We start from the raw sequence: 27,672 nt of genomic DNA on the forward strand, positions 1-27,672 counted from the left end.
AGCCAGTTCTTCGACATCTTTGTTCCATAAAAACGGGCTCTCGTTTGTGATTTTAGAGTTATGCGTAACGAAGAATGATGACAGTCAACAATGCATCTTAAAGTCACATTCTTCAAGAGTTAAACCATTTCTTGTCGACTTGGTCATTAAAAAGAGGTTAATCATAATGAATTGCTTACAGATTTAAGTAAACAGTAACTTAACATTGGAAACATATTTCATATTTACCCAAATTTTACTTTAATGTTGACTATTTTTTTCAAGTTTTCGCCATTTTCTCAGATGGTGAAGGAAAGGTGGTCATACTCTGACTTGCTAATACCAAAACTGTTAATGCTGTGTACAAAAAAGCCTTATAAATCCAATTACGTAAAAAAAAAAAATGCTTTTAATAGCAGTAGGGTATTTTATTAAGTTATCTTAAAGTACGCTGAGCACGCTAAAGCGAGATGTGCCTTCCCCCCCCCCCCTGCCCTTTTTTGTATCATGATATAAGAACCCCCAAAATTAAATTTAATCAAACGTGAATCGTTCGTTGTCTGGACCCACCGAATTTTTTTAAATTTCAATACAAAGTTTATCGTGATTTTTCTAGCTACCCAATTAAGCTCTAATCACTACATCATAATATATTTCATTGATTATTGAAAAACATTCGTTGCTCAAAATGCAATGCTTTTTGGTCTTGGCTGGCGCCCAGACGTCCCTCTTGAAACAGCGGAGGGAGGCTGGGAAAGATTGGAGTCATCTTGCCATATCAATAAGTCCACGTTCCCAATGCTCTTCGGTCTCGCACGCTTTTCACTCTTTGCACGCCGGAGCTGTACTGGTTCGCTGTTGCTCTTCTCAAAGGCAGCAAACATACTCGTGTTGAGTTTCTTAGGAATTGGTTTTTCCTCTGGAGAGTATGACTACAACCAGAAAACCTCAAGATTATTTATCATAGCAAGTGTATCGTTAAACAACTGTGCCACTGGAACTCTAAGCCAAAACTGTGTCCAGGCATGAGCAAACGTGGATCATCCAAGAAGAGGCGAAATCTTGTGAAAACCGACAACTGAACTTATTTCTTACGAACCAAATGCCAATCTGTTTGTTTTTCTCTTGGAACTGGCCCATAAGTTGCTCACAAAATGTAGTTTTGCCTAGGCGCCGTTCTACTACGTTACATAGTATTCTTTTTCTTTTCATAAAAAAGTTAAAATTTATTAAGATACCAGTCTTTGGAACTGTTCTACTTCTATCAGTATGGCTGTTCAAACATGTGATATAGTCCATTTATAATTTTGAAAATGGGACAAATTAAACGTCTATGTATCCGAATTAAGAGGTTTCATTCGTTCCCGTCTTCTTGTTCGGAATTTAGTTAACTTTGTTAATTTCTACATAAAAGTCTTAAGTTTACTTCTTTTGGTGAAAGAACAGGTCCAATAGTAATAGGTGAAAATAATATGTGGCAAAGTGTATTAAACACACCTCAATTGTTCTGTCTTCCACTTGAGTTTCTTGACTAGACTCCCTCCTTAAAGAAAGCATTCGTGTTTAAATATATGTCTTAAAGGGAAAGTACGGTCTAGAAAAAGTTTACTTATATCAAAAGTTCCTAGCTTGCGTTGTCCTAACTGGCTATTCATTTGAGCTAAAGCATTTTAGTTGCGAGCAATTACGTTCCAAAAATCTGCATTTTCAAATTGAAATCCGCCATCTTTGTTATGACGTAGCAATAGTCAAACATGCTAATTATATCCCTGCTGGAGTGGATGTGAACAAGAAGAACAGCGGCGAGGGGGGCGCTACTTGTTAAATTCTCTACTTGGATTTTAATCTAGCTGAGAGGATGTAGTACACCCATTTATGTTTCAAACGAAACATGGCTCGTTTTCAGGGGAAGGAGATGCTTCCATTGGGGAGAAAGAGAGAGAGAAAGTCAAGAAAATGAATTTCAAGATGAAACGTCGACCCGCTCAGTCGCACACGTCTTGGAAATCGCGCGTGGTTCTCTTGCAGCAACTGTCAAGGGAAACCTACGGAAAACGAGAATGTGTCCTCCTAAGAATTAAATGTACCAGGACACCGACTCAATTTGATCATGAAAAGCAAAGGCTTTTTCTTCAAATAAATCCTCGCTCTTGAGTGATAGTTATTTTGCTAAAGAAAACGGCAGTGCCCGCTACGGATTCATTTTACATTGCTACCTCGGAATGAGATGAACTATTTTTGCACTTACAGGAACCAAGCTTCGGTGTATAACTGAACACGAGCCACTTGGAACTAATAAGATCAGCCCCAATTGGCATGCAACAAGTTAGAAATGATAGACTTGCATTTTGAAGATCATTCTTCGTAGGCGTAAACACTGACAAACACTTAGTTGCCAAAATTAACGCAGACAAAAGGTAGAAGTTAATTGTTACGAATTCAATTTTGTTTGTTTCAGCACTTAACTTTAATTTGGGAAAGGTGTTTTTTATCTTTGTTACTTGGAATTAGCTTCAACGCAGTATTTTTTATTAAAATATGTTTGAAATGTCGCGACTTGTGTGAAGTAGAGCATTGTTATTTTCGACGCGCGCCGGAAAGTCGCCTCTATCACACAGTGTTTACATTAGAAATAACCTCAATATAACTGAAGCTAAAATGAAACTCGATTTCTTTTGAAAGCACAAGCACTGTATAATTACATCAAGTAGTTGGTTGGAAGACATAAAAAATTTTATATTATTTTAATTGTGTCCAATTGATATGATATAGTGAAATATGGGCGCCTGCCTGACGAAGGATAATTTGTATTTGTCGCAAACGTGACTGTTTTGACAATTTACTAGCGATATATTGAATGTCATTTAGTTTTTTCGCAGAAGAATGTGACTGGTGGGGTAAAGAAAATTTACACGGTGAACTCATAACAGACTTAGGAAAGACAAGATATATTTGTACACCACTTGGAAAGGCGCATGATGTTGGAAATCGGCTTTGGTCAAGGGTAACGACTGAAAATTTACCACACAGTGTACCACCATTCCGAGCTTCAACTTATTCGCTTACAATAAAATGGTTTGCACAAACTCATAGAATAAATAACTGAGATTTGTGTTGAATATGGAAAAGGAAAGTATAGCTTTCAGTTCGAAGCGAAGGTCAACAAGGAAAACTTACATGCTTGTATATCTCACTGGAAGTCTTCGTTTTGGCAGTTCTGAGGTTTTGCAGGGTTCGTCAAGCCGTCGTCGTGGGTTATTTTTGCCGGCTAACTTTTCTTTAATATTTCACATTCCAGTAACTTGTGGAGGCTTACACTTTTTCCTACTGAATTTTAGTATGTATTTTGAGATTCAACCACAGGACAGTTGACCTCATTTCAACTATTAGGAGTATTCGAAATTGTTTTCACAAAAAGCCAAACTGGTCAACAAGGACAAAGTGCCGAACTAAGTTTGACTATTGCTACGTCACAATGACGTATATCCAAGATGGCGATTTTCTAACCCCGAAAGTTGTAAAAATGGGCAACTTCGAAGCGCTCTTGTCGCTAATACAAAGCAAACTAGACAAAATGGCAGTTATTTTCGAACTCATGAGGAAAAAGTCTTCTAATTGAGATAACCTTTTTCTAGACCGTACTTTCCCTTTAAGGATAAGCATGTCTATCAAATCATAGCAGTTTTGGTTTCTTTTGTTAAAACTGAACGTGTCGAACGTATTCTATCTACACTTGAAAAACCTGATTACGACTAAAACTAAGCAACTTTTATCGGTATCTCACGCAAGTATGTTACACTAGAAGTTTTCTAATGAGCTCTTAATGAACCATGAGTCTCGCACCGTGACTAAGAGTAAAATTAGTTGATAAACTACAAGGTTTGAAATGAAATCGTATTTACCTCTCCAAGGACGACAATTTTTCAAAGGTACCAGCGGTGCCATTCATATCTTTATCTCGCGCCCCAGAAGACAGACTTTCACCAGAAATACTGCGGAGACTTTCAATCGAGTTTGTCCTTGTAGATTCCTCGTCTGTCAGTGATCTTGGGCCTTTGATCTTAGTGGACTGACGACGAGAACTTGAATTTTGGCTATCACTTTCAAATTGTAAACGAAGTTCCTCCGGTAAACGACCAACACCAACACCTTTATCAGTACTCTCTAGCTCATGTTCCTTGGGTTTCGATGTTTTTCTTTCAATCTTTTCAGAATCGGAGTCGGAAATTGATTTCCTGCTTCCGGTTTCCAGTGTCTGAATAAGATCACTCTCTTTCTCATAGCCTGCGTCTACTTCCGTTTGCATCCGCCTTTGTTCCTCTAATCTTAACTTGGCCAACTCTTCCTGTTCCCGACGCATTCTCTCCTCTGCCATTCGTTTAGCACGCTGTGTTCTCTCAACTGACTCGTGAGACCTGGCATTCAAGAACTTATCCACATCAAGTCTCTGGCCTGCGTTGATCTTTTTCTCATACTCAACATCTTCTTGAGTCTCAGAGGGGCCCCCGCGGTCAACATAAGCTTCGTTCATATCGACTGGAGAGCTTTCAACTACCTCCTGGCTTTTGACATTGACAACTTCTTGGATTACTTGCGGATCCTGCTTGCGCGGTTTTGCTTTCGGGGCGACTGATCCTTCCTGCTGGAACACAGAGAATTGTTCGTAATTCAGTTTTCCAACACTCTTGGGTTTATCACTCTCTGCTTCACTAGCACGGAAGTCCAAACTTCCCTCGGCAAGCAATCTTCTCCTTTCCTCCTCTTGGCGAAGCAGTTCTTTCTCATCTCTTTCCCGCTGGAGACGCATTTTCCGCCGGGCCGTTTCGGAATCATCCATTCCGAGAATGATAACACTGCCATCATCATAATTCTTTGTCCTAATCTCTTCATTAATTTCACACTCTTGTATTTCAGCAGGTGTAGATTGAACTTCTTCCCTCTTTTCAACCACGATTGAACCTTCCCTCTGGGTTTTTCTGGGTCTACCGTATCCTCCCGCAGCATCCTGTTCAAAGACACTAAACTTGTCGGCGCTAAGCCTGCTTCTTCTTTTTTCCAAAGTGCCAACAACCTCAGAAGTAGAATCGTCGTCCTGAAACCTTAACATTTCATTACGTTCTTCTCTTAGCCTTTGTTCCTCTAATTCTTTGGCTCGCCGCTCGTTTTCTTCGGCTTGCTTTCGTTGCTGTATAATATACCAGTCCTTGTCTAGTTTTCCCACACTCTTCCGTTTTTCTTCGTAGTCTGCGTCTTCGGATAGAAAAGATCCTCTATCTTCCTCAAACGGACTGCTTTCAATCAAATCAACAGAGGCCACTTGAACAGTTTCTACATCAGCTTTTGGTACCTTGGGTTCTTTTGTTACCTTCTGCTCGTACGGCGGTTTTGACTTCAGCTTTGGTTCTTCCGTAGAATTTTGCTGAAATTGCAAGAACTTGTTCGCGTCAAGACGCCCTACACTGTAAATATCCTTCTCAGAACGAGTCACAGGAACATCATCAAAGATGCCGGTCTGGAATTTCCTTTTAGCTGCTTCTTTTTGCCGACGCATTTCCTCCATACGCATCTGCTCCTCTTCTTCTTCTCTTCGTAATCGTTCTTCTTCTTCCTCTCTAACTCGTTGAGCCTCTTCACGCCGACGCCTGTTTTCTTCTTCTTTACGAGCTCTCGCCTTCTCTTCCTGCCTTCTGATTTCCTCTTCTTTGCGGATCCTCTCTTCTTCTCTAGCACGGGCTTCAGCTTCTAGCCTCTTTCTACGCTCTTGCTCTTTTTTGAGTAATTCGCGCTCCTCGCGTTCGATTCGACGTCGCTCCTCTTCTTGAAGTCTTTTACGCTCTTCTTCCTCTTGCTTGCGAAGAAAATTGAACTGGTCTTGACTTAACCTCTTAACAAGTTTGGATTTCACTTTCACCTCGTACTCATCGTGTTCGTTTCCTTCAAGGAAACCCGTAGCAGGTGAAGACTCCACAAGTTCCTCATCAATCAATTGAACAAGCTCTTCTTCCTGCACAAAAGGATCAGGTGAGGTTTCTTTTGGTACTTTACTGGGCTTCTGTTCTGGTTTAGTTTTCAACACGGGTGTCTCATCTCTCGTTTGCTTTTGCAAGAAAGGACTGTTGTTAAGGACGAGCTTGTTCACCTGCCCTTTTTTCACTTTGAGATCGTATTCATCCTCGACAAACTCGTCATCTTTTTCTATAGCAACTTCAAGATTGCTGTCGTCCTTGGACGTGGTTTCCGTAACCAACATGTGTTGACTTTTTACGATTTCCTTTTTGGGCCTACCAGTACTTGCGGGCTCTTCTTTTTTCTCGTTCATAAACTGAACAAGTAGAGTGGGATTGATTCTTCGAATCTCCTTGGTTCGAACTTTTGCTTCGAATTCGTCATCAATCGAGTCTTCATCTTCCTGTTCAATGGATTCAAACGCTTCCCGTTCCCGTCTTCTTTGCTCTTCTAATCTGGCTCTTTCAATTTCCTCCAGTTCCTGCTGTTTTCGTTTTTCTTCCACTTTGCGCCATTCAGGAATACCGTCGTCTTCAGTTTCCTCCTCGTAACTCTGCAAGATCGCTCCACCAAAGTTGACGACTTCAGGCTGGCGAAAAGAAAAAAAAGACCAATCACGCTTTTAAAAAAAAGTGCACAGTCTGTTCACGGACACCACATCACACCCGAGCTTCTGTTCAGTATGGAATGTTTCTGATTATTTCAACACAGTCAAATTTAATATCAGTGATCCATATCAACGACGTTTAATGCTAGTCTGCGCAATAATTTTTCACGCAAGACTTGAATTTATTTATACCCAACCAGGGAGGTGCGTGACCTTCAAAACAATGCCTTCCAAGGACATTAGCATTGTGAACTCAAATTGGAAAGCAACAGTCGATATTTCGTGATATAGCGTTACATGGGTGCCGCCGTATGGTCCTTAGTGCAAAAAAGAAAACAGGAAACAAATAAAAAGCACCTTTTTTTCATACTGCAGTCGCAGAACAGAATTATGAGACTGCACTGCGTTTGTTATTATCAAGCCAGATCGCTCTACAGGTTAACAGTATATCAAACGAAAGAAAGGTGTGTGTTCGGTTGCAATAAGTAATCTAAAGGGTGCCTTGCGAATTTAGTGTATGGTTCGAGTTGATCTAATGCGTGACATGCCGCTTGACAACATACTTTTAACTACTTGGTACTAACAAAACACGTATGATCGCGTTCATGTGGATCGTTAAGGACAACGGCATGCTTGAATACCTTATTTTCCTCTTCCCAGTCTCTTCTTGGTGCAGACTCGACAGTAGAGTGTTCAACTTTCTCTACGTAGATTTCGTCTTGGATAATTCTGGCGCTGCTGGACTCATTCCTGCGGTAGTCCGGTGCGCTATCCGTTTCCTTGGATTGAAGAAAAAGACTGTTAGCCAGCTTCAACTTTCTGATTTGTCCACTCCGTACTTTCTCTTCATACTCATCCTCCACCTCTCTTTCTTGGTCTCCTGCGGAGCGGTCTTCGAAGGGGCTGTCAATAACAGGTGTAGATTCTGACAAAGAGACACTGGATACATCTATTTGTTGCTCTTTGGGTTCCATCGATTTCAGGGGTCTTTCTGATTCTTTGTCTGCTTCCTTCATGAACTGAAACAACAGATTTGGATTAATCTTCCTGACTTCTTTTGTGCGCACTTTGGTTTCAAACTCGTCGTCACTTGAATCAAGTTGCTGGTGTGACTCCTCTTCCATAGCCTCTCGTTCCCGCCGTCTCTTTTCCTCCAGTTTTGCTCTTTCGATTTCTTCCCGTTCCTGTTGTCTTCGTTGCTCTTCTACCTTTCTCCACCCTGGAATATCATCGTTGTCATCACTTTCCTCCTCATACACGTAGGTGTAAAGCGAAGATGAGAGAGGCTAAAAGTGATGAATGTAGTTTAGCTGAAAGATGTTTAGCTATGATCTAGGTGGAGGGCATTGGGTTTTTCCGTTTCCAAATCGAAATCGGTTTTTGCTTTTTCCTTTCAAAGTTACATCTTTTGCTGTTCAAAACCCTTTTCACTCCCAAGATCTCATTAGTAATTACCCTTACTGCCTGTCAGACAATTCTTATAATGTTAGGTTCGAAAATTTGGTATTGTATCATCTAATAATCCCGAAATTGATATTTGTCTTTATTTTCATTACAAGTGTTCTTGATATTGTATTGATATTGTATGGAGAGATTCTGTCTTGGTAACTCATGAGAGTTAAAAAGGTTAGCATCCGCTGCGGTAGTCGGTTCTTATGATTGCAATTAACTTGGCACTGACCTTTCAGGTTGAATGCCAGATTTTTTTGGTTCGGTTTTAAATTTTAATGGAAATTTTGTTTGGTATTTCTGGTTAGAGTGATAGGTCCCAATGCCCTCCCTTTACGAGAAGTACTACAGTACTGCTTTCGTTTTGCTCAAGCGCAGTTTAGCCAGGTAATGCAGCGATGCAAAAAGCAGCAACAAAGTATGCGTAGGAGTAAGCAACTTTTAACTATGTATTGTTCAAAATAAGTAAAAAGCTCACATTTGGAAACATAACAAGTTAACTGTTAGAAAGTTTGTTTATCACTTGCAGTGATCTAACACAAAACAGATATTTCAAAAAATGTGTTAAAAGTAGTAAGAACAGTTGGTTGTCAGTTTTGCATTTGTTTATTGATGTGATCTGGTGGCTGTTGCTATGTAGTTTAATTAAAGGCAAGATTATCAACATGTAATTCACCATTACATCTCGTCAAAAGGTTCTTTATTGAAGCATTAGCAAAGCTATCATGCGTTGAAAAGTATTACTGCTAAAGTACCCTTTGGAACCACCCCTCTTTACTAAAACGTGACACCGAACTCCTATCTGTTTGTGATCTTGCGTGAAAAAGTATCCCTCGATACTTATCCCAAGGGTATCTGGAAGTTTTCCTCATCCCATGTTCGTCCCTTACCACCTTTGCAAGTTCGCCACCTTCAGTAAAACAACTCCGCCCCACCTTTTCCATTTCGTCTCAAAAAATCTTTCAACTTGTTTCCCTGCTGCAGAACGTCCCAAGGTGATTTAATTCTAAGGTTCAGAAAATATCATCGCAACATATTATTGAAACCTTACCTCAGTCTCTGTTTTAAATTCACGGACCGGGCTGCAAAGGAAATAAATCTCATATTAACTGTGCTCTTTTTCTCTTCAACAGATTATGAAAATAAAATAATGTCGATAGATGTAAAACTTAGAGATCTTATCATCATGAGACACAAAATGAATTCTGAAAAGTTGATAATCGGCGTAAAGGATTTATTACATGAGATTTCCATTTCTTGGGTAAAAGATGCAACAACTGATTTCTTTCCGATTTCATAGATTAGTTGAAACTGACGTAAAAGATTCCTTTTGGTAGTGACAAGGAGGATTTGTTCAACATCATGAGATTATTTTAGTTAGCGATCACTTCTTTTAATCAGTGATATTGTTAGGAGAAATTAATCGCTAGACACCCTTTGGGGTATAGAGGTTAACGCGCACAGTCTCCTTGCAACATCAATACACTGTTTGGCACGCAGGAAATGAGCACAAAGATACTTAACAGCAGAGGGTGTTACAATGTGGCAGCAAATTCCCTGAACTGATCAAGAAGAAAACGTAGCGTAGTTGAAAAGGACAAATATGGGTCACACTATATGTAATTTCTGACGTTTGAGTGACATGGGAACGAATTAGTCAGAAATTAATATTCTGACAGCACATTGAAGAGGTTCGCGTGGCATCACGGTAGTTTCGGATTGTTTAAGCGTTTCATGGGAAAATTAAGTCATTCTAGGTCCGTCAGTCTTACGTTTGACCACTTTCTTTTTTCTTATTTAATGTAATTTTGTTTTACAACTCTCTGTAAAATATCACTGCTTTCATTGAATTTTCTGTGTGATTAGTAGTGAAACTAGGTTTATTTTAATTACCCTTTCCTCGGGGTACAGTGCTGCTGCATTAGATGAGGAATACGTTTCCACGTATTTTTTGGCCACTTCTAAAAGAGTGCTTTTTTTTTTAGCGGTTTTTCGTATCTGGCGTAGCACAGGCTATTTTTGTATTATATTTTCAGTTTCAGTTAATACTTGCAGTACATTGCAGATTCTACAAGGATACTACAAGGATACTACAAGGCTGGCTGACTGACTCATCCTAAATAAACTTTCACATTGAATATCTCGCCTGAGTGTTGTCAGAATTTGAAGTTTACCCTTTACACCCTAACATCAGTATGCATATTCTCCATACTGTTCAAGTCTCAATACATTTCCTAAGGCGTTGACAAGGAGAATTTGTTTAACGATCAAGAGTTTCGTAAGTTGGTGATCACTTCCTAGATTCTTGTTACCTTAACAGGTGATTTAGGTTTCTGTTGTAAGAATAAATTAGATTGACAGAGCTGAATAATGAAATGCTACGTCAGTGGGTTGCGGTCATCAAAATTTAGCGACATTTTCCTATTTCCAGAGGTTTTAAGGAGAAAATTAATTTTTGAAAATTATTAGGGGGTGTACCAAGTTTTTGGAGGTTGTTCTGTAAAAGAAAAGCGGCAAGGAAAACGACACCTCGAAGCAACAGAATAGGAAATGATTCATGCGAACGACTCAAAATCCGTGCTTCCGCGGCAAAATCTAGCGCATGCGTGTACGTTATTCAGCTCTGTCAATTAGATGCTAGTCACTCTACGGAGTCAAGGGTCAGAAAATAACCAAATATGGCGGTAAACAAATGTAATGAACTGATTTTGCGCCAAGAGCAGTTCTTAAAACCTTAATTTACCTGATGTCTTCCATTTCAGGCTCAGTTTCCTGAACTTTCACTTCAGCTGGCGGGAGAATCTCTTCTTCATAGTTAACAAGTGGCTTTTCATACCGCGAGGTATGGGACGCTCCTTGTGTCTTTTTCAGTGCCGGTCTCTCTTCTGCATTCGCAGGTGCTTGTTGAAACCCAGCAAACAGAGAAAGATTTAGCTTTTTTGGTTGGAAATTACCCGCTTGCTCCCACTGTTTCTCCTCCTTTGTGAGTAGTGAGTTGTGAACTTCAACGGTATCGACTCGAGGGACCCTCTCTTCTTCACTTTCGCTTTCGCTGTCACTTCCTTTATCACTCTCGCTTTCACTCTCACTGCTGCTTTTTAAATCATGGCTTTCCGTCTTGACCTTCCTTGGGACTGGCTGAGGAGCAAAATGTAGAAATTTTAAAGCGTATTTTCACGAGAAATAGACCTGCGCAATATGTCAGAAGGGGATATTTTAGCAGTCTCGCTACGAGCATCCTATCCTAGGTGCTCTCATTCCTCGCGTGTTTCCTTCCTTGCGCGTCTTCTATCAGCCTGCTCTTTCCTAGTCTCGATTCCCACTGGGAAATGCAGTGAAATTGATGTTCAAACTAAACATGTTTTGCTGGTGTGGATGGGGTATCAGTCCGGTTGAGAGCAGTGCAGTGCAGTGCAGTGCAGTGCAGTGCAGTCCATACTGAGTAGATAGAACTTCAACCTAAAGGTAGTCATTCCTTTTTCCTATAATTTATCGACAGGTTCACGCAGGCTAAGAAAATACAACATTTACATGACGATGCTATTGCTTTATGAGTTAAAATCTATCGCTTATGAATTAAATACTCAAGCTACCTGGGGCGGACTTGCTCTGTCTTGACCGTTGCTGAAAAAGAGCAATAACAGGAAATGTCTGTGAGTACTTAAATAAAAATTAATACAAAAAAAAAATCGATCTTAACCAGACAGTAAAAGGAAGGGTAATTTTAAGAGTTAAGTACTATTGCCTGGTCGCTTTTTATTTAACAGTAATTCGGTCTTTGGTTTGAGTAAAAGAATGCGTGACTTGTCGCGTGACAAGTGGCGTGACAATCCACCATGTTTTTAAAATGCTAATTTAAAACAACACATCATCATTTCAGAAATCTCCTTGGAATAATTACCACTGCAGTTTGGTTAAAAATGCCAAAACAGTATTTATAGTAATGATGAATGTTGTGAACATGTAAATATAAGTACTGTGTTTGAATTAAGTCAGCCATACCACAAACAACAAATTTAAAACATTTAAAAGATTCTACAAAACATATCAAATAAAGCACTTCGTTATTTATTTGACAAGAATTTATTTTCAGTATTTACAGACCCTTTAGACCCACGCAAAGCCATTAAAACAATCAAGAGTTCAATGTATGCGACCGTAAGTCTACCTTAGTCGGTGAAAAAGTCATTCAAAGACTCAATTTAGCGAAGATTGATCTTAACGCAGCTGTGAAACTTAAAACCACAAATCGACTCAGGAATTCAGGCTTTTAATCCCTTAAACCAACCATCAGTACGTGCCGTTTGAATTAACCGACAGATCTCCCTCGAATATTGGTAATGAAATTTGCTGTACAAACACACAGAAGATGGCGTTTTACATACTACCTTAACGATGAAAAAAAAAAAAAAATCCAGGAAAATTGATAACCTTACTGCAATGGAGGTCAAGCGAGTGGAACGTTAACGGTCCTTGAACGTGATTAAGATACATGATTGTTTGCTCGTTTCAACTGCAGTCGGTTGTATTTTCATTTAACAGACGGCAAAATTGCCAACGATTTGTAGAGAATCTATTAAAAATTTTCTTACCTTACTTTTCCATCTTCGAGTTGATTACTCTGACTGTCAATTTTCAATTTCGTTGGCACAAGCGCCGCTTGGTCGTCTTCTGTCTCCCCCTTCATCCAGTCGTATCGACTCCTTCGAGGCTTTGGTGTCGGTGTTCCTTCGACAGGGGCCGCTTCAGACAAGCTGTGGAACACAGTTTTTTGTAGCCGACCTGGCTGGAATTGTCCAGCGCTCTCCCATCGTTGCTCCTCCTCGGTCAAATTTGGGTTGATGTCAGTGTCCGCAGATGTTCGTGTTGTGGTGATAACTTCAACCTCCATGTCTCCTTCGCCGTTCTTCTCTTCCAACGGATCAAACTGCTCGCCAAAATAAATTGAAACCTGAGTAACAATTAAGTCTGGAAAAATTTAGTTCACTGCTACTCCAAACCTCGATCAATCTCACGGTATTTTATCAAACGGACCTGTAGACATGCGTGCTATGTAAATTGTCTTGAGAGGCACTCAAGAATTACAATCGCGAGAGTAACTGAGGTGAGATCGGTCAAATTTTAACTTGTCTCGTAACGCATTGCATAATTGTGTATCTTAATTCGTCTAAACTTGTCATTTATTTAAATAGACAATAGAGAGACTGCTTATGGAGTCGTTAGACCGTGAAACGGTCCGTTAAGAGATCAAATAAATAATTGTCGTAAAGTTTTCTAAATTTTTCTTAAAAATAACAAAAATCAGAATAAACGTGGAAACCCGCAAAGTACCTGTATGAGTATGTATCAAAATCCCGTAATTATAAATTCCTTGTGGGTTCTCGAGAGCATAGGAGAAACAAGTTGAAAAATCCGGTTGAAAAAGATGAACTGTGTCGTAGGACATACAAACGCGATGAGAAAAAGGTAAAAAGGTAAAAATGTCTCAAACTTTGACAACACGACCTAGTGGAGCCATTGCTAAATTAAAACAAGAGATTGGGTTACACAAATACGTGTACCTCTGTAATGCCCTGAGACAATAGTAACATTCATTAGAAAAAAAAAAAAACTATATTTAGGTCAGTAAGTTGGAAAATTTCGAAGAGAGACTTTTATACCACACATCAACATAACGTTATCTTTCACACTCGAAATATAACTAAGTATTCTCGAAATTTGATGTGCAATTAAAAGCAAGCCACCCCTCAACTCTCTTGTTTTTTTTTTCTTTTTTTAATGATAATCCGTATGAAAATTTGTGTTTGATTGATTCTCAGGGGAAAACTGAGCTTCTACCATGATAGGGCCAGTTGTGAATACAGTCCGTTTTTTAAGCTTCAATAATAAGTACTTCAAATATTTTTGTCTTAGAAATATTGACAACAAAGTTGGATTAATGTTGCGTGTCCGTTATCAAACTTGTATATATGATGGAAATACATTAGCCTTTTTGATAGACACAAGGTGTGAGATTCAAATTCTTTCACGGTTGCTATTTGTCAGTCTGTTGTGTTAAGAAAGAAATCGAATTTTAAAAAGTATGCGGACTTTCGTAAAAGTCGGTATAATTTGTAAAAAATTAACTACGTTGTATTGGTTATGAGTTGTTGATGTCAAATTTCATCTTCAACTTTGACTCTTATTACAAAAGCACCACAAGGTCCCAGCAACAATTATTTAACGGCAACAGTGTAGTGCGTCCCGAACCGTTTGACAATGATCGACTAGACTGATAGAATGACAATCGACGACTGAATACTATTATTCTTACGTCCTTGAAAGGTTTGTTTATTTTAAACAAGTCGAGGCAAATCTAAGCTCAGTTTAAATCCAAAATTGGCCTTATCCCTATGCAGACCGCTGCAACTTCAGTTATGATGTTTATCAATCAAACAATTTACTTGTACTCACCGACACAGCTTTTTTCTCAAGAGTTACAACTTTGTTGCTTTCTTCAGGCATTTTTTCGTCTTCGTATTCTTCAAAAGACATCACATTGGTGTGGGGCTCAGAAAATGATTCCCACATATCCAGCAACGAACGTCTCTTTTCCTTGATAGATACATCATGATCGTGCCTCTCTTCCTGGCTCTGTTCCTCGCTCCAAGGCTTCACGTCGTTTTCGTACGGTTTTTTCGCCTTGAGCTCTTTCGCTGCCCGTCGTTGGTTTTCCTCGATTCTTCGCTTCCTTTCCTCGTACTCTCTCTCGCGACGTCTTCGGTCTTCCTCGGCGGAATTACCTGTGCGACCTCTGTTGTCCCATGTGGAAATGGGCTCTATGGGTGCTGATGACATCCCTGATGCCTGGTTAATAGAGATTACCGAGATGAGGAACAATAATATACTGTAACACTTCAAGGGCTAGTCGAGAACACCACGGATTTGAACGATGTACGATTTGATACTCATTCACTCAATGGTTATGTAGATTAGGTGATACCAATAGAGGGATTAAACATGCATCAAATTTAGGATGTTATTTTTTTTTAACTAACCGTCGCTAACTGAAATTACTTTTTTATTGGACAAAAGCTAGCCGCCACCCCCCCCCCCTCCCCCCAAATACAAGGTATAAATTAAGAATAGCCATTTCTTTCCTTTGTGAACGTGATGAGAAGCTCGGTCTCGCGCCGAACTCACCGCCAAGGTTCCTTCTCCTCTCAAGACTGCCAGTATTCACTTAGTAGGGTTTTCTCGTGTTTTTTTTCAAACGTTTGGAATGTCAGAATTCTCTTCCCTAATGATAACCATCATCACCCCTTTCGTTTCTAGTTAAATTAGCCACGAGCTTCAAATAAAAATAAAAAAACATGCGTCAGCGAGTGCTGAATAAGCATTTATTTCAGTTCGTTTAAAGGTTGTCCTGTTTTATCAGACGAAATAAGAGTCTTTTTCCTCCTTGTGCGTTTTGGTCTGTGTTACATTTATATTTTCTTTTCAATCAGCTTCGATTGGTGGGGTCCATTTTAACTTTTCTGACCCCACTCACTCTCTTCCCATTCTACACCTACATTTTAAAAGGGAATCAAATTTCGAGCTGAACAGAGATAGGGCGAGATTATTTTTTCTATTGTAATGCCTAATGGATCTGTCACCCTCGAAAGTCACTCACCTCGTCAAGGTCTGAAAAGTTCTTGGAGTTAAGCGCGGTCTCAACTTCTCCCTTCTTAACCACACTGATGGGCGCCTCCGTGTCAACTAGCTTCGATGGTCTGGGAAATAGCTCTGCTTCAGTGCTGTAAGCCGTCTTCCTAAGCTCTGTTTGCGCAACTGGAGATGAGTCCCGCTCAGTACCGTAGGATGGTCCATCGGTGGAGTCGTCCCAGCTCATGAGGTCAACAGAAGTTTCAACCTTTTTCACCTGAGTCATGACAATGTCGTCTTCTACTGGTCTTTCTGGTTTCTCGACCTTTTTTAATTGAATCTTGTAACTTTCTTTCTTCGTATCTATTTGGCATTCTTCATTTTTGACCTCTGTTTTTGGTATTTTTGCGGCATCTGTCCCCGTTGAATCCACTTCGCTGTCAGGAGACTTTTTAAAAGTCATCTCCTCGGCTGTCAAGCGTCGTTTGTTTCGTTCACTGCGAGTTCTCTGCTTCTTGGTACCATCCTCCACTGGACTCTTTGTACCTTCACGAGGACTGACAGCTGAAGAGTCTTTTCCTTCTTCCGACGGGCTTCGACCCAACGTGTCTTTAGATTCTATCGATGGCCCTCTAAGAAGCAATCGTTCTCTCCTCTTTTCCATTTCTCTGATCTTCTCCTCCAAAGAGTCGTCGGATGTTGTTCTCGTGGTCCTCTGTCTAGAGGGGTCACTCCTCTTTCTTTCAACTGATTCTTGCTCGAATATCTTCCGACCCTCTTCAAACTTGGCTTTCATTATGTCACCAGCTTTTTTGAGGTCCTCTTCACCTCCAGCATCGTCTTCACGACTTTTTCTCTTCGATTTATCGTCGCCGTTCAATACAATAGTCTGTTCAGCACTATACGACTTCACCGGCTCCATCGAGACTGTGATGTCTTCTGACGCTTGGTCAGGCTTAGAAGAGGTATCTTTCTTCTCCGAGGTTTTCTTTGCTTTCTCGTCTAAGCTAAGACGAAAACGATACTCCACTCTCTCCGTTTTGGTCTCAACCATGGTATTTTCTTTATCGTCATCTGCTGCTATTTTCCTGTAACAGCCTGTCTCTGGATCATACTCCATCATTTTGCGCCTCTGGCGTCTTGCTTCTAGCTCTTTCTCGCTAATTACACCTGCCATCTCTTCAGGTTCCCCTTTATCTGTAATTTCCCTTAAAGGTACAGTTTCCTTGGCGGTGGAAGGAATAATAACTTCAGTCCGGTATGTTGTTACTTTATCAAGGCTTGGCGATATGGAACCTTGCTTTGACCTCTGTGCGTCCAATAGCTTCTCTTCCCGAAGGAGTCTTTCTGCTTCTTGCCGAATGTACTCTCGTTTCTCTTTTTCTTCCTGAATTCGATCTTCAGCCTGTCGTCGTAACTCTTCTTCCCGCTGTTGCTCCTCTTTGAGTTGAGATGTTGCTTGCTTTTTGAACTCCTCAGCTTTGGCTTGTTCCTCGAGTAGCCTTTGCTCGGCCTCCCGTCGGATCTCCGCTTGACGCTGTCGGTATTTCTCGAACCTGTCTTCGGCTTCTCGTCGGATTCTTTCTTCGCGATCCTGGATTTCTTTTATCTTATGTTCGGCTTCTTTTCGTATTTCCTCCTCTCGTCGGACCTGATAGTGGTTCACACGCTCCTCTGAAATAAATAAATAAATAATAATAATAATAATAAATAAAATAACCCCAATGAGAACAGGGCCCGTTTCTCGATAGTCAGGTGACTTGACGGGCCTGAAACCGGATTTTGAAATCAAAATTTAAAGAATAAAAAGACATGACCTAGCACCCTAACCAATCCATTTTTTTTTTTAATGAGATGTTAGTTTTATAATTAATTTTCAAAATAACCGGGCCACAAGGCATGTAAAAAATAGTGAAAAGTTTTTCTGTTCCTTCACACGCTCCTTTCCTGATGAAAATCTCTCGTGGACATTTGTGATGGAATACAGTAAATGTTTTGACCTGCGGTAACATTTGATCGTGCAGTCTGAATGTCCAAGTGAAGTTACTCCCGAGTAGGACTGCTGTTGGTAGAAGTAGTGATTGACGTTTCGACAACCTGAGCGGAAGTCATAATGAGAGTGAAGTGTGTGTTCTTGATGGACTTAATGACGCCTTTAGCAAAGTCTTTCTCAGAGTCTCTGATCCCTGTTTCTTTGCTCTGTTCACATCCTTGTTTACCAACAAATTATATTCACTTTGGAAACTTCGCTAGTTTACTCTCGATAAAAATAACTATACATTGTCACCAACATGATGAATTCTTACTACTTAGTTTTGTGAACGCCCAAAATAAACCAAATTAATTATATATGACGTGTTTTGACCTGTAACGAAATAATACGGAGAGTGCTTTTAGCACTTTAGAAACAAACCCTAAAATTTGACTTAGGTGTCAGTTACATCTTTGAATTAATTTTAAACCTTGAAAATTAATTTAAAAGAAAACGTCCCCATTGGCTACCAAGTTTTGGGGGAGTTATGCATCGCGTTCTTTGTACGAATAAGCGTCGATAAGTTCTTAAAACATTCACTCAGACGGCCTCCATTTAGCTAAAATCTTGTCGCTTGTTTTTCCCTCTTTAGTATTGAAATCTAGTTCGTGATTCGTTTCTGCGCGCAAAACATGGTTCAGTATTCCGTGAGTATAGGAAAGCCTTTAAACGTGGTTATTCTTTGTGCAAAATCTGTAGCCTTTGCACCTGTAAAGACCTAGTACAGCTTTGAAGTAGCTGATGAATACGCTTTGCTTGTAAAAGATTATAGACTGTTCTGAAATCAAGATGCATTAGGATATACGTCGAATGTTTTCGACGTTTCGTAAAGTTTTCTACTAGACTTGAGAGAGAGCAAGGCCAAAACTTCACGTGAATTATTAAACAATTGTCAAGGAAAGCTCTTTTATCTTAAATTTATCGATACTTGGCTTTGAAGCTTAAACGAGTTGGGCTTTCTTACCTTTTAATACCAAACCTCTGGAGTTTCCAGAAAATCTTGATTCCTGAATCCCCGAACCATTCCAAAAATTAGAGAGAGCTATCAAGACAAGACTGCACTCAGAAAGTTTTTATTAACTCCAAAACATTTTAACAGCTGCTCGCATAAGAATCGATTAGGAAGCGACAGCAATGCGGACGAATACGATAACTTCAAAAAGATAATGAAAGTCAAAACATCATTGTATCGCGCAGCACGGGAAGGAAATGCCGCAAGTTATTTGCATTTCGTAAGATGCTTCAAAAGTTAGTATCGTCCATAATTGTGTAACAGTAGTCTAGGATATTAATAGGCGGTATAATTTGACGACTGAATAATTCATAACTCTCGGCCCTAAAGATCCACCAGGAACAACAGTTCATCGTAAAAAATATATCGCTAGAATTTTGGGCTGCCAAACCGTTTAAGTATCAATCTAAAAATCAACGATTGGCTGAAACTGAAACAAAATAGTTTCTAAAAATGAAATGACAATGAATTCCTCGTGTCCATTCCAAAACTGAAAACAATGAGCCTTAATTGAAGAATCGTTTGTTGGAATTACCCCGTCATGATGCTACAACTAAAATTTTGCATTAAAAGCCATCCTCTTCAAATGTTTTAAAACCAGCAATTGCACGTGTTCGTGGAACATTGTGTGAACATCAAGTAATTTTCCGATGACACATAATTGGGGTGCACCCTTCATTTGATAAAGTTTTACGATGGGTTAATAAAGAAAAATAAAGAACTTGTGGAGTCTCTCTGTCAATTTGTAAAGAGGGATTAGAAAAACAATGGATGAGTTACGTCCCGACGTTCCAAAGTAATTTTTGACCTTCAAGGTTGTTCGAAAAATTAACATAACAGAGTAGTTTCAAGCGAAGTCGTAGCTTGATAGCTTGGTTTGTCAATTTACTATCACTTGGTAAAGCAAATTAATTGAATAAGAAAAGAACGTCACCTCACGAGCCGTATCACTTCATCAAATCGTCAAGTTAAAAAAAAAAAAAAAAAAGTTTGCAGAATGTATTTCTCAAGAAATCTTTTTTCCAGCCAATTATTGTGCGTGTATTTTGGTATCCTTTAATCTTCCTTCTTCTTACTTGTCTCGCCAGAATAAAGGCAACATGTACTTGTAAAGTTATTCGAAAATAGTATGCACATAATAACTCTATTCTTGGGAATCGAAGGTTCTCCAATCTTGGACAAAGTTTGTTTGGAAAATAAACAAATCTTTAAATTACCCGATAAATCTTCCAAACAGATTTCGGCGTCCCCATTCGTTCTTTCAAAGTTGGATATTACTTGAAAAAAAATTTTTCACACACAACTTTTCAGTCAACATTGCACAGTGGTGCAATGTTGACCGATTTAATTTTCTAACTCTTAGCTGCGAGACTAATCTCTCCATGTAAGCCTCAAGGAAATACCGCGGGGGTTATTTTTAAGTCTAAAGCTGTCAATTTCTTTACCGATAATAATGTTACTTTAGCCTGGTGTGTGGCTTCCCCAAATGCTGTCTTCGGGAATAGATAGACACTGCATAAGTTGGGAGTCAATCGACCAATTCTAATCAGTCCTTTTTATTACGAAATGCTCTATGATCCTTATCCAGCTAAGGAGTGTTGCTGTGATAGGACATCGTTTTCTCAAAGCGAAGATCTCAAGAAATTTACGATACAGTAATCTTAAACTGAGGAGAAAAGCAATCCGGAATCACTTTGGCTCACTTTACTTTTCTCTGTGATTGGTTGAAAAAACTCACGCCAGAAAACAATCGGGACTCGTTTTTCCGTGCTTTAGGCAGTTCATATTTTCCACTTTGAGTTCTGATTCACTCTAGAACCAACTGCACCTTGATCAGTATGCATACTCTTCATACTGTTCTCCATACATTTTCTAAGGGGCCGACCATTTAACTTTTGAGGGGGAGAGGGGGGGGGTGGGTGATTTCTGGTCATCAAGAAATTTTTTTTCTAGCAATCTGCTGTGTAGGATTTTTTTTTCCGATTTTTTGGTACATTTTTTCTGTTACAACAATTGGGCTGCATGCAATTTTTTTTCTTCCAACAAGCGCCTGCAGGAAATTTTTTTTCAAAATCACCCACTCCCCTCAAAAGTTAAATGGTCAGCCCCTAAGATGCTGACAAGGAGAAGTCGTATAGCAATTACGATCTTCTCTAGTTGATGATCATTTCCTCTATTCTCTTGATTCAAAGGTGATATTGCAAGGAGAAATCAGATGCTGGTCACGATTGGGGCTAAAAGGGCCAAGACACTTTCCCTTTGTCATGATTGGTTGTTTAGTTAACTTTGGTCTTTGTTTTACGACACTCGATCGAAATGCGCTCTATTCACTGAAATGCATTGGTATTTGAACGTCATTGACTGGTGGAAGCCAGAGAACAATCTCGAGCCATTTAAGGGTATCTGCCGGTACTAGTAACTTTGCACATAGGGTATCTTTACCTTGGTCTTTAAGCGTTTCTTTGATAAGTGATGGAACTTACTTCTCCTAATCTAGGTAAACAGTTATTCTAATTACACAATTTATGTTTAATTAAATTCACATATCAAATTTCCCACAAGGAAATATGCAAATTATACAAAGTTCGAGTTCTCTAAATTCCGTGTGGTAGAAAGTAAAACCGTAATCTGCTGATGCACCAAGTCAAGGACACAATAATGTGAAAACGTGTCAATTTGGAGAGGTCACAAATACAAAATGTACCTTAAATTGTCCTCCCGATGTCGTATTGATGCTGATTTGTTCACAAGAAGTAAATAGAAACATCTTAGTTGTATGCATTTAATACCATGTCTTGTCTGTTACTTTAGAAGACAGTGCTTAAAAGGTTCTTAAAACGTTTGTTTAAAAAGTAAATTATAAGTGAATGGAACTCGAAAAAGACGACCTGACAGACGCAAATACATTTGAAAAGAAACATGCTGAAATTCAAATTAACAAGAGTTTCGGCTTTTTTCCCACGCGAATAAGCTCATTGATGTGTTTTTACGCTTGATTTCAGATAAATTAGTTCCTTTTGTCCAAGCACTTGAATAACAGATACTTTCGAAAATTAAATCACCTTTCGGAAGTTTTGCCGGTCGACGTAAATGAATTAACACTTCAGTGATAACTTTGAAGCGATCATAAATAAATCTTGTTCGCAACCGAGGCGGTCTATAAATACGGTAACGCACGGAATGGCGCATAAAGTAATAAAATTGAAGGTAATAACATTTTTATCGACCTATACTCTCGGTGATCGAAGTCAAACAAAAGTCTCCAGTAGTGATTCGACTGAACTAGTAAACTGGTAACAAAAGTATTCCAAGCGAAACCCCCGATGTTTCTAGATAACCATTTTGTACATGAATAATCATATAAATCGCATACCTGTGACAATATTGTACTCTCGTTTACGAACAGGAATACCCCTTCGTTCGAAACTGCTCCATTGCCGCAAAAGATGATGGAAACAGGCCACACAAACAACCGCTCGACCGAGGTCGTCCAGTTTTGTTTTGTTTCCCTGTAACTCGGCTAAAACAGGAAAGAAGGGTCCCTTTGGTTGCGTTGTCGCAAATAAACGCTTCTCGAACCCATTTGTTGTGTTGTTACAGAACGTGCAAATCGTGAAACCAGGTTCTCCATTTCCGGAGTGTGTCGAGCTGATTCTAACCTGTAACTCTGTAGTCGCCATATTACTTACTATACATACACAGTGTTCTTCGTATGCGAAGCTTACCACCAGGCATATACGTTGTCATAGGAAAACTAAGTTCGCAGTCGTCAAATCAATTTCATTTTAGGATCATTAATCGCATCAGTGTATCAGCCATCCATACAATTTGTGCAAACTTTGCTGAATGGTTTGTATTTACATGGAAGACCGTCGCATGACGGTGACGTATCTCTCGCGAATCATATGCAAAGCCAGGCTAATTTATGCGCATTAAAAAAGAGAATATGAACTTCCACAACCTTTCTTTCCGCAAACTCTAATTGCATCTAGTTCAATAGGAGGCGATGGTTTGTTGCAAAAACTGATTTCATTGGCTAAAAATAATGTTTGTTTACCACCTTTTACAATCACTTAAGGGGTGGTAGATTGTCTTTGAAATTACGTGTCGTGCAGAAATTCTCTCTTATTTTAAGGCTTTCGTCTCCGATTTCTTGCCGTGTGATGATATTTGTCTCACTTTCTCCTATCTGCTTGGAATAGAAAGAAACTTCAACCTCGTAAATTATGACACATACATTCTTCTCCAAAACTTGAAAATTCTCGAATTTACCATTCTGTCTTTTTAAAAACCTAAATTAGTTCCGCTCAGACAAATTAAAAATCATGATAATCTTATGAGCAAGACCTTTGATTTCGTCTTTCAACGAGGTTTTTCTAGACTTGCCGCTTCAGTTATCGTTGAAAAACAACTCCAACGCTCCGGCGTAAAATGACAAAGAACGTGTTCCTCAAACAGTCAAAAGCTAGTTACACGTTTCCACTGAATTCACTGAATTTAAAAGCCACAATTGAATCTATTTTTAATCTAAGGGTGCCCTTAAACAATTAAAGATTTACTTCAAGCTAAGAGGTGATAGAATCAAAAGGTGCTTCGTGCTGAAGAAAGATTCAGGCTAATACTCTTTTTGAAAATCTGTGCTACATTTGTATTAACAGGGTCTTTTCTCTGGCGGCACTGCGTGATTTCCGCAATTTGGAAAAAATGCCACATGAAATTACACGTCTTAGCATCAATGGGGCGCACACCACTCTTCACAAGTGAAAGACTACTTCTTAGCACTATTATTTTAAATAACATATTCTACAACATAATTGAAACAAGATTGATAGGGCAGTTGCGCCTTAAAACTCACTCTGAACTCTACAGCTACTTGCTGTTTCAACTGCCTCTCTCGTCTTTGTTTTCTCAGTGACTAGACTGTACAAATAAGTTCAAACACCTTTTGGCAGGCCCTCTTTTGGGCCCCTTTCTTGAAAAAAGGCCCCACAAAATTAAAAAAGGGGGGCCATTGGGCCCTCTTCCTCTACTTTCGAGAATAAACCCAATACCAACAACTAACGTAGTCGTTCATTTTCAAGAAGTATTTCAATATCATATTGGATATATCAACAAAGTTGAAATGGTAAATTGGCCAACGTAACGATTACAAGGGCTGACGCTCGAAACGTCGGTTTTTGTAATCGTTACGGTGGCCAATTTACCATTTCAACTTTCTTGATATATCCAAATTATTTCGTTACCCCCACCGACGCACCCCCAAACAGTTTCTTTAGAAACTATCAGCCAATATTATATTGGTCAACTTAAGGAAAATCTCTGTAAAACTATCGGTGTTATAGCCACGTTTATATCAACAAAAGAAGATACTTAAGGTCAACGCTTTACAGTAATTATTAAGTAAATGTAAATAGTGAAGGTCGATCGAATTACCTACAAATTACGCTGATTTATTTGCCGGACTCTAACAAAGTCAATCAAACACCTGCACACTAACGTTGACTAAACTTTACATTTTTGACCAAGAATTCAGCACTTCTAAGATTTTAGGGTTTTGTGATTGTTACAGAAGAAGGAAAATCTGTTTTTTCTCATTGAGTCGTACACTCGGACACTCAAAAGAAAACATCCCATCCCACTGAGTAAGCTGTTCGTAAACATTTTTTCATGCGCGCTGCAAAATGTTTGAAGGACAATAAACACAATAGCCTCTATTTTGCGCGGAAATCTGTACGGATATTTGTCCTTACACATTATCTGTTCCTCGAACCTCACAGTTCGCATCTTGGAATTGATTATGTCCGCGGACAAATATCCGTACATATTTTCGCGCCAAGCAGAGGCTATTGTTTATTTATGTAGGCATTTTGATTGGTTCTTACCTATGATCTTCTCGAGGACAGACGCATAGAGGACGTCACCACTAACAAATTTTGCTTTTTTTCACTTGTAAAATGAATAGATTGTATGTTGCCGTGTCTGTTCTGTTAAAAAGTGTTAAAAACATCAGTGACGCACTCGGCTGCACCTCGTTTGCCATTTTTTTTTTTTTTTTTTTGTTCTTAACGCATTTTGACATCATCTGAGATCCATTACTAAACGTTTCTAAAATTAATTTGAATAATTTGTAAAGAGGAAAAAACACTACTTTGGAAGATTTATTATGGCCAATCGGAATCACAACTGGTTCGCCGGCGCCAAATTCAAAATTCCACCATCTACATCTATTTCGTTTAAGTAGAATTCTACCAGCGTTCTATCACTAACGCAGCAAGCTAGGCTACTCTTTACGTCCGCCCTCATCAAGTATCGTCAACTCGTCACACGATAGAAATCTTCGCTCATAATATAATTGGGAGTTCTTAAGTCCCAGTTTAATTCTTTCACTTTCAAATCTAATTATCAATTATCTGCTCTGTCTAATTACGATACATTTCGTTTCATTTTCTCTCTTAAAATTTGAAGTTTATTCATATAAATAATCTTTTTTTTCTTCTCATCACCTTTCTGCTTAAAAATGTTTTGATATTTTGAGGAGAAGTTCCTTTCTGGTCACTCTTGGGGAGAAAACGGGTTAAGCTGTATTAAACTGTAGCCTTTCATAAAAGCGTGAACATTTGACCCGCCTTGGATCCGATTAGATTTAAGATGACGAACTCATTTGTAACTATAAAGCCGTAAATAAGGAGGATTGGAGATTTTGAGTTGGGAGCATTTATAACAGGAGCCAAATAAACTATAATCCCAGATTCGCATTAAAAAGATTGCAATTTGAGAAGCCAAGGTTGGCGTCAAGGTCACTGTTGTTTTGCGAAAACCTCACGTATTTATAGCTTATCTTGAGTTTCATCGCAAACATGGCGACCAAGCATTATTTCACGAGTTGTTTAGGGTTATATCTGCAGGAAAAAAAACAGTATCCATGCAATTTAACAGTCACCTGTTATCTGTTGATAGTCTCATGATGTAGTGCATGTGTTGTAGTTAATTATTTCGTGTTACAACCATCTAATGTGCCCTGAACAGGTCTCGGTACCCTTTCGGTGCTTCAGAAAGCACCGTTATTTCCCGTTCGCGGTCTTAAAATGAGTCGTATCTTAATAACGATTCTTAAATGGCTCTTTATGAAGCTTGATCGCGGAAGAGTCTGGTCGGACTTGGGATTCTCCAGTGCGATTACAAAACGGAATACCCAACATTTATTTGAATTTTTACTTTGCATCGCAAACAAACATGTGTTGCATGTAAAATTTACGAAGTCAGAAAAGCACCCGTCAACAAGCTAGTCTATTTGTGTGTAAAGGTAATCCTACCTGATGGACAGTATTTTGACGCCATTGCTTGCAAGGTTTTTGGTTCTAAGAATTTTATGTTTCCGGTTAAACAACTTGTGACCAGCTCCGCAAAACAGTGCCACTCAAAAAAGACTAAGAAGATAGCAATGCACAAACAAGCTCTCTTTACCCCATAAACAGTGTAGATATTCACCACCTTGTGAAGTAAGTCCTTAAAAAAGGCAAGAATTTTCGAGGCGCGAACGCTTATTTTAACAACCCGTTGAATTGCCACGCATTTTGCCTACATAGTTTGGTTATTGTTTTCCTATTTGTCCAGCAGAGCATGTGAAATAATTGTTTTCTGTAGAATCCTTTGTACTTGTACATGATTATAAATATGAAAGGATTTCCAAAGAAATAAATGCTATTTTCCAGGGTGTAATGCGCTATAAATAACAGTGACAGTCTTTTATGTTCGAGTACAGGTGGCGAAATGATATGACAACAAGATATGCGAATTAATGAGACGCTATCTTCGTACCTGATCAAGTCACAAAATTATGCGAGTATTTAATAGTCCTCAGGCGATACGAAATTTCGGCAGCGAACTCCTCAAGAAACGCCTGTTTTCTATCCATCTTGCAGTAAGGCAAAGCCCTCAACAAACATATAAATGAGGATTTATCCCCAGGTGAGGCGACTACGGCGGTATTTATATAATTATACAGTCGAGCCATTATGGATACTGAAAGTCGATAAACCATGTTCGCGGCGCAGTTAGACGAAATTTGGAACTGTAATTCCTTCACCTCATAGAGTATCTAGTCGTAATTTTGAGTCGCAAATACAATCGGAACATTTCTTACCTCTAGGAAGAGCGAATGGACGGTGAGGCGGGTAGCTGAGATTCCGCGGTAAGCCTTAGCTTGTACATCTTTGTCATGGTTATAAGTCACGGGCAAACGCTTAGCTGTCGCGCAGCCTCTATGTTCCGGTCACCAAATGTCGCAATTGAGCCTGCGACATGTACGAGGCTAACAAATGTGAAGAAACAAATAAACATAGTGGTACGTGGTCGCGCAAGAAACATATGAAAATGATCGGGTGATTGGTTTAACTCCTTCAAAATTTAGGTAATATTAGATGTGTATGAGCAAATTAAAAAAATATATATGTTTTAGAGCTCAAATGAAGTAGCGCGACCGCCACCCTAAAATTCTTTGGAAGTCATTAATTAACATTGCCACCAGGATAGAAGAATGAGCTTGTGATGTATTGGAAACTTGACTAGCTACTTTCTATTTGATACAACAAAATCTTTTTGATACCCAGCAAAATATTACCAAGTTGGTCTTCCTGAACACCTTCTACCACAGTTAAGACAATGTCAAGGTAGTTGGATCGATTTGTTTGGTGATTCGAAGAACAAACGCCACAAATATGTAAAATTAACATTTTATGAAAACTTGTATGTGTTCAATAGGACTTGGGGTAATAATCAATGAGTTGTGAATAAAATGCGCGGTGGAATTAATGAGCTCTGATGATTAATGCCCTGAAGCGCAATTTTGTATTAGCATCCACATGGAAACAAAAACCGAATTAAAAACGTGTAGAAAACAAAGCGAGTAGAGAATACTCCAGAAAACGTTAATAGTTAATGGAGGTATAATTTCCTTTTTGT

At 39.1% G+C, this 27,672-nt stretch overlaps 1 protein-coding gene across 3 annotated transcripts; it reads right to left on the reverse strand.

Annotated features, from left to right (window-relative positions):
- Positions 1 to 372: 372 nt before the first annotated feature.
- LOC111323958 (uncharacterized) lies at positions 373 to 26,999 on the reverse strand. 3 transcript variants are annotated; one of them, XM_088739262.1, is made up of 11 exons: positions 26,855 to 26,999; positions 15,696 to 17,341; positions 14,495 to 14,887; positions 12,634 to 12,968; positions 11,635 to 11,665; positions 10,785 to 11,179; positions 9,093 to 9,123; positions 7,234 to 7,878; positions 3,882 to 6,574; positions 1,477 to 1,522; positions 373 to 911 (listed from the first exon to the last, which is right to left on the reverse strand). In XM_088739262.1, exons 2-11 carry the CDS (start codon positions 16,842 to 16,844, stop codon positions 663 to 665), a joined length of 5,967 nt encoding a protein of 1,988 aa, XP_088595388.1. In that variant the 5' UTR covers positions 16,845 to 17,341; positions 26,855 to 26,999; the 3' UTR covers positions 373 to 662. The 3 variants fall into 3 exon arrangements, with proteins under 3 accessions (XP_088595388.1, XP_022783154.2, XP_088595389.1); XM_022927419.2 differs by lacking the exon at positions 26,855 to 26,999 and adding an exon at positions 22,085 to 22,613; XM_088739263.1 differs by lacking the exon at positions 26,855 to 26,999 and adding an exon at positions 18,664 to 18,776.
- Between the last annotated feature and the right edge of the window lie 673 nt (positions 27,000 to 27,672).

Source organism: Stylophora pistillata, chromosome 11 (assembly GCF_964205215.1).
Source record: "Stylophora pistillata chromosome 11, jaStyPist1.2, whole genome shotgun sequence".
Classification (NCBI taxonomy): Eukaryota; Metazoa; Cnidaria; class Anthozoa; order Scleractinia; family Pocilloporidae; genus Stylophora; species Stylophora pistillata.

Bases quoted from the DNA above. Each gene is read 5' to 3' on its own strand.
- LOC111323958 (XM_022927419.2), bottom strand. From the start codon at position 22,391: ATGGCGACTACAGAGTTACAGGTTAGAATCAGCTCGACACACTCCGGA. The intron at 6,575-7,233 runs GTATTCAAGCAT...TCTTTTCGCCAG, and splicing joins ACTGGGAAGAGGAAAATAAG to CCTGAAGTCGTCAACTTTGG. The intron at 1,523-3,881 runs GTAAATACGATT...GCTTTCTTTAAG, and splicing joins AAATTGTCGTCCTTGGAGAG to GAGGGAGTCTAGTCAAGAAA.